The sequence below is a fragment of the Arabidopsis lyrata genome (genome assembly GCF_000004255.2).
Source record: "Arabidopsis lyrata subsp. lyrata unplaced genomic scaffold ARALYscaffold_1, whole genome shotgun sequence".
Classification (NCBI taxonomy): domain Eukaryota; kingdom Viridiplantae; phylum Streptophyta; class Magnoliopsida; order Brassicales; family Brassicaceae; genus Arabidopsis; species Arabidopsis lyrata.
Genome location: NW_003302555.1, coordinates 23,914,928 through 23,921,878, shown reverse-complemented (window position 1 = coordinate 23,921,878; position 6,951 = coordinate 23,914,928). Strand labels below are relative to the sequence as shown.

The 6,951-nt window shown below is 36.6% G+C and overlaps 1 protein-coding gene and 2 long non-coding RNA genes across 3 annotated transcripts; 2 read left to right on the top strand and 1 right to left on the bottom strand.

Moving 5' to 3' along the window:
* Positions 1 to 15: 15 nt before the first annotated feature.
* Positions 16 to 3,998, bottom strand: LOC9330124. Its single transcript, XR_002329757.1, has 3 exons — positions 3,657 to 3,998; positions 391 to 475; positions 16 to 232 (listed from the first exon to the last, which is right to left on the bottom strand). It is a non-coding gene; the product is annotated as an uncharacterized LOC9330124 (long non-coding RNA).
* LOC110225410 lies at positions 784 to 2,883 on the top strand. The gene is made up of 4 exons (XR_002329756.1): positions 784 to 1,205; positions 2,104 to 2,152; positions 2,370 to 2,420; positions 2,623 to 2,883. It is a non-coding gene; the product is annotated as an uncharacterized LOC110225410 (long non-coding RNA).
* Positions 3,999 to 4,813: 815 nt separating the features above from the next.
* Positions 4,814 to 6,574, top strand: LOC9330123 (alkane hydroxylase MAH1). The gene has a single exon (XM_002894016.2). The coding sequence runs from the start codon at positions 4,854 to 4,856 to the stop codon at positions 6,417 to 6,419; it is 1,566 nt and encodes a 521-aa protein (XP_002894062.1). The 5' UTR covers positions 4,814 to 4,853; the 3' UTR covers positions 6,420 to 6,574.
* Positions 6,575 to 6,951: the final 377 nt, after the last annotated feature.

Here is a 6,951-nt window from a genome sequence, read left to right as displayed (position 1 = left end):
TCAAGTTCACTCCTCTCAATTCCTTCCCAATCATCATCGTCTTCTTCAATAGTCAACTCTGTTTTCTCTTCATTCTCTGCTTCAGTTTCACTCTCCTCCACCGTATTACTACTCTCTTCAATCCTAAGCTCCTCAGATTCAGCGACTACGACATCTCTACCACCTTCTTTCCTTTTCGTCGCTGTATTACTACTCTCTTCAACCCTAAGCTCCTCAGATTTAAACTGGAGAACTATGAAGCAGAGATATATACACCATTGTGTTATACCAGAAATGAACATGAAATAAAAGTCATGTTCGCAAGTGGAGTTGCAGTAAAACAAATTAAACACAATTGTATTATACTCAGATCTTAAATTGCATTAGATAAAGAAAAACATAAGCAATCACCTCCAATTCAGCTTCAAGCTCCTCTTCTCATGTCCAGTTGCAATGGGCATTACATCCTCTAACTTCTTCTCCGCAGGAGTCTCTACTCCAAAATGCGAGTCCATGTGAGCCTTAACTTGTTGCCGATGCTGAAGAAAATAAGGGAATCCAAAGAAGAGAAGAAGCACTACAAGAAATATCAACATTGATAGCACAAGAAGATAGCTCATTTTCCGTCACTGCTATAAAAGATGAATGTTTTATTTTGATTACTATATAATAGCATTGAAATAACGCTAAGATAAAAAAATTACTAAACGAAAAGCTAAAATCATTTATTATGCCAATACTTCTAGGAAAAAATCCACTTTAAGAGTTATATATATCAGATCTAAAAAATTTTAGTGCCATCATATATACCAAAGCCAAAAAAAAATTACCCATAGACTCCACGACAAAAAAACCTAGATCTCTTCCAATCCGCCATAGACTCCACGAAACTCTTCGCCAGCCTCATTTTGCCTCCATTCGTTCATCTTTCCTCCAGTCTCAGGTGATTCGTCACCATCCTGAAGAATCGTCTCCTCTCATCTCTAAACCCTAGCCGCCGATGTCGTCGCTGATTCTCCTCGTCGTATATGTCTCTTGTTAATTTTGTTTACTCGTCATCCCCTTACCTCGGAAAAAGTTAGGGTTACGGATCCGAATTAGCAACCATGGAAGAGATCACCGATGGAGTGAACAACATGAACTTGGCCGTTGATTCCCAGAAGTAAAATCGGATTCAGGTTTCAAACACCAAGAAACCATTGTTCTTTTACGTCAATCTCACAAAGGTACATAGTTTAATTCGATTGATATGTGACTCGTATTCTAAGCTTTCAAATTTCTGGACTTGAACAATCTCTTTCGATCGAGAGGATCTATAGGCAAATGGCTTGTATTCTAGTTCATCTGCTCATCGTGATTCTCTAGTTCTGTAGCGGAAATGATTGTTTCTTCAATTGCAGCATAAAAAAATCAGCTTTAATCATGGTCTCTAGCTTAACTTTTCCTAGTATAGATTTTGATTTACATTTGGTCAAGCACAAGGATGTTGCTTTGTCTTCCTCTATGCTTTCTCGTTAGCTGAAATCTAGGTTGCATTGGTTTGACCAATTGCTTTGTTTTGAGTTTGGACAACGCAAAACTTGAAAGTTAGAATCATCTCTAAGGGGATGCTTAGTTATTTAGATCGAGTTACATCTATAACCTATATAGCTTATTGTAGTGTTCTTGATTAAGTCTTTGTTACTTTAGAATTTCCTAAAGACAATTGTTTTTAAATTTGACCTCAATGTTTTTAGTGGAACACTTGTGATTTTGCAGAATTGATTGATAATTTATGTTTTGTTGTAAATCTATGGTTTCCAATAGACATTGAGAAATGACTATATGCAAACCGTATTTTCTTATTGTAAGTTTAACTAAAGATACAATTGATTCTTGATGCTATATTTTGGTTTCTGCTTTAGTATCTCCCACATTTATCACCCCAAATTTATTTTCAAGAGAGAAAGATTGTACCCACTATATGCAAACAAGAACAAGTAAATTTGGAGATAGCTGCAAGTTTGATCATCCTATTTTAGCTTATTCTCATGGTGTGTTGGTTTCGGAATTAGGTGTTTGTGGTTATTACTTGTGTCTAGGATGATTGATGTAACTGAGTTTTTGTTGATTGGATTTGTTTAGAGGTATATGCAGCAGTACAATGATGTCGAACTTCCTGCCTTTGGAATGGGTATGTATTTTCTTAATCTCCCTTTTTTTTATTCCTCGGTATATATTCTAATGGGACTGTAATGTGTATTTATTGCAGTATAATCTGATTCTTAACTTCATTAAGCTAATTTTTTCAGAATAAATTGTTTGTTGGTGATACTTACTAAGATACTTACTCTTCCCATCTGCAAATCAACCTTCTTCTCGATTTATTAATTTGGTTTTTGGTTTTGCAGAATAAATAGTTTAGGAGAAGGAGCTTGCATGTGGTTGTAGGAGCTTAAGTGGTAAGACGTTTTTTCAAGTTTTAAACTCCATATTACCTTAATTCTAAGGCTATCATGATTATGTCCAAGCTAACCAAGTACGTAGTATACATATGTGTATGTTTGGTAGATGTATTCCCATGTGTCGATTTCTTTTTTCATCTTAGTGAATAAGGCTTCTAAGATGGTGTCTTTTGTCCCCTTGTTCTTTTGTTTCATGTAGCCTATCGACGGGAGTGCTAATAGGAACAATTGTTCAAATCAAAGTTTTATGCGTTCTCCTTTTGATGAGGCGAAATAGATAGAGGAGAAGAAATTGAAGAGATCGAAGTTTGTCTCTGTCCATATGATGTTAGTTCTATTTTGTTTAAGACTTATAATGATAGTATAAGATTTGATATGATGTTATGTAAGACTTGTTTGGCTAATTGGTTAATGTAATATTACTTGTTGATGATTTATAAAATATAAAAGTTATATATAATATGACGTGTTTGTCAAATTAAGTAAATTTTACAAAATTGGGTTCCAATATAAAATTTATTTATATAACGAAAAAAATGTTCCGACATTATATAAAACAGCACTAAACGTGTGTTATAATAAAGTATATTATAGCATTTGAATAATGCTATAATATGAAAATGCTATCGTATGTGGGGGTCTATTATAGCATGTTAAAAACGTCATCGTATATGGAGGGTCTACCATAACAGGGGCATAAGACAGCATTTATGAAAACGCTATTGATGACATATAATAGCTTTTTTCTCTTGCTAACAATGTAGATATTTCTTGTAGTGAAGACAGAAGCTGCAGCAAATAAGGACAACGAAACCCAAGAATCTGAAGAGAGAAGACACAAACAGAATTTCAAATGCTTGACTCCAAATACAACATATACAACTTTCTCTTTAGTGTATGCGGTTCCCTTCACATATTCCCATCAGGAAATCATATGAAAGGAAAAACCTCTTAACACTAAACCAACATTCTGATTCAAAAAATCAAACGCAAAGAGAAGAAAATTCTAAAGAGAAAACGCAGTGAGCTTATGTTAAACACGTTCCATAACACAATTAAGAATCTTTGGATCCAGAAAAACTCAATTGAGGCGTTACATGAGAAACCAAAACACATTCCCTGCTCATACACAATCTTTCATAATTAAGAGTACCTTTTGGTTTTTAAGCTTCCAATTTCCAAATTTTTTTAAGAAAACTAAAAACCCTAAAGTAACCAATTGAGATAGATTACCATTTTGAAAGGAGTATGAAGGCAAAGAAGAAGAAGAGTCATTGAATTTGTGCTTCTCGAAGTAATCCCTCTGGCGGAGTTAGTTAACCAAGAGCTTCGTCATTGGTTTCAAGGAGAAGCCATGCCATTTCACTGCAAAACCGACGAGCACCGAAGAAAAAGAGAGGAAGCGATGATTGGAGTTGACCGCCATTGGAGGAGAAGCTAAGCTCTCGTTCGTCACAAATCGAAGAAAGAGAGGGAGATCTGAGATCGGAGAGAGAAGTGGGAAGATTGAATGGTGGAGGAGTAGATCGAAGATAAAGAGGCTGAGGCTGAAGGGTAATGACGGAATCGACGCGAATTGAGGCCGCGACGAGCTTCATGGTGGAGTCGGAGTCGAAAAGGAAGAGACCTAGCTTTTGATTTGGGAGATTTTTTTTTTTTTGTAAATATTTGTTAGGTTTTGTCGTGAATAGAAGGGAAAGTTTTGTTGGCTTAAAATGTTTTGGATCTGAAACATATGGAGGTTAAGTGAATTTTTTCGTCTAAGTATTGGCGGAATAAGTGATTTCATATTCCCGCTTAGTGATTTTTTATCCTAGCGTTTTCTCGGTGCTATGATATAGTAATCAAAATAAAAAAAATAATCTTTCATAGCAGTTACGAAAAATGAGCTATGCTTAGATGCTATCAATGTGAATATTTCTTGTAGTGTACGTTGCGAATCCGAGATATATACTTAACTACGATTAAAGAAGCTCTGGTTTCCAAAATAAGAAGTAAACCATAACTGTTTATACACTCATTGTACGTATAGACCAAGAAAATAGTTATGTAATCTGCTATACAAAATACAGTTTAAAATATAAAATTTGTGTGTGGAACTTGTTTTAAAATATAATCTGCTATACTTCTCTTTTAATCGTATAGAGATACTTTCCACTAGGTTACCATAAATGAGAATCATGTGCTCCTTGTTTATAGGAGACGGTAACCATTAACCTGCAACAAGAATCCTTAAATGTTACTACTTACTATAATACAAAATGACTCTTTTTAAAACATATCTTTAGTGTGGATCTAGAGATGCCTCTCTCGGAATTCAAATGCAATGCAAGTTATGCAACAATAGACTTTTTAATTCGCCTAGTTGACGACGAGTGTTCCTTCTTCTTCACTTTCTACAAAAAAAAAAACCCTGCTCTAATCTATCTAATGGCTTCAATAGGGTTATTTGAAGCATTCATAGCTTTACTTTGCTTTCTCATCTTCTATTACTTCCTTGTCAAGAAACCTTTCAGTTACTTACCCATCAAGAAAACCCTTGAAAGCTACCCTTGGAACTGGCCAGTTCTTGGAATGCTTCCCGGTGTGCTCTTGAGGCTCCAGCGCATCTATGATTGCAGCGTCGAGATTCTCGAGAACTCCAACTTGACGTTTCAATTCAAGGGCCCATGGTTCGTTGGAATGGGTATATTAGCCACAGTTGATCCAGCTAATATTCATCATATAATGAGCTCAAACTTCTCAAATTACATCAAAGGTCCTATTTTCCACGAAATTTTTGAAGCTTTTGGAGACGGGATCATTAATTCCGACTCGGAGCTATGGAGGGATTGGAGGAACGCGTCTCAGATTATATTCAATCATCAAAGGTACCAAAACTTCTCAGCAAGTACAACGAAAAGTAAGCTCAAGGATGGGCTTGTACCTCTTTTCAGTCACTTTGCAGACGAAGAGATGGTTGTGGACTTGCAAGATGTATTCCAGAGATTCATGTTCGATATAACCTTCATTTTCATAACCGGGTCCGATCCTAGAAGTCTCTCCATTGAAATGTCAGAGGTTGAGTTTGCCAAAGCTCTTGATGATGTGGGAGATGCGATTGTGCATAGGCATATTACACCAAGGTTCATGTGGAAGCTACAAAAATGGATTGGTGTCGGAACAGAGAAGAAGATGATGGAAGCTAATGCCACTTTTGATCGTGTTTGTGAAAAACTTATAGCAGCGAAGAAAGAAGAACTAAGTTCACAAGTGATTACTCACAATACCAATGGAGAAAGTGAGGATCTTTTGACATCCTTCATAAAGCTTGATGCAACTAAGTATGAGCTTTTAAACCCTAGTGATGATAAGTTCCTCAGAGACTTCACAATAGGTTTCATGGCCGCTGGAAGAGATTCCACGGCCTCTGCACTCACTTGGTTCTTCTGGAATTTGTCTGAAAACCCTAACGTCTTAACCAAGATTCTCCAAGAGATCAACACATATCTACCAAGAACCGGAAGTGATGACCAAGACAAGTCATCGTACTTGAACAAATTGTTGTACTTACATGGTGCATTGAGTGAATCAATGAGGCTTTACCCACCAATTCCATTCGAACGCAAGTCTCCAATCAAAGAAGATGTGCTTCCAAGTGGACACAAAGTCAAATCAAATATCAATATTATGATCCTTATCTACGCTATGGGACGAATGAAAACCGTATGGGGAGAAGACGCGATGGAGTTCAAGCCCGAGAGATGGATTTCAGAGACAGGAGGGTTGAGACATGAGCCTTCTTACAAGTTCTTATCCTTCAATGCCGGCCCAAGAACATGTCTCGGTAAGAATTTAGCTATGAATTTGATGAAGACCGTGGTCGTGGAAATACTACAAATCTATGAGATTAAGGTTGTCAGTGGACAAAAGATTGAGCCAAAACCTGGTCTCATTCTTCACATGAAGTATGGGCTTAAAGTCACAATGACTAAGAAATGTTCCAGCTTTGAGTGAAATGCTCAAGTTGTTTTTAATTTCTTTTCGCTAAAAACGTAATTATAATAAAGAGAATGGTCTGATAAAGACAAATGGTAACTAATTTGTAATTGATGGAATGTATTTTCAACCTTAAATTTCAGCTTGAAGCTGATTTATTAATGATTGGTCTAACTTGTTTTAGACCCTTTCGCGGAAAAACGGTCTATTTCCCCCCGAGAACTATCGCATCATAACAGATGCAGCCCAAACTTTGACCCCGATCCTAATGTCCCTGAAATTAAAGTTCAATACCTATTTCCCCCCGAATCAAAAGTTCAACATCTAAATGTCCCCGTGTCTGGGTTTCGTCGGTTTGGTGCGTAAACCCGAGACCAAACCAGATTTTTGGTCGTAACTTAACCAAAAAAAAACCGATTCCATATTATAACCCGACCCAATGCTATTAAACCCCAAACTTCGAAATCCCCAAATCATTTTCCCCAATTTCAAGAACCCTAAATTCGAAATCGACTTCAAACCCAGAATTCGAGTTGCAAGATGAGCAACA

Coding starts and splice junctions, on each gene's coding strand:
- LOC9330123 (XM_002894016.2), top strand. CDS start 4,854: ATGGCTTCAATAGGGTTATTTGAAGCATTCATAGCTTTACTTTGCTTT.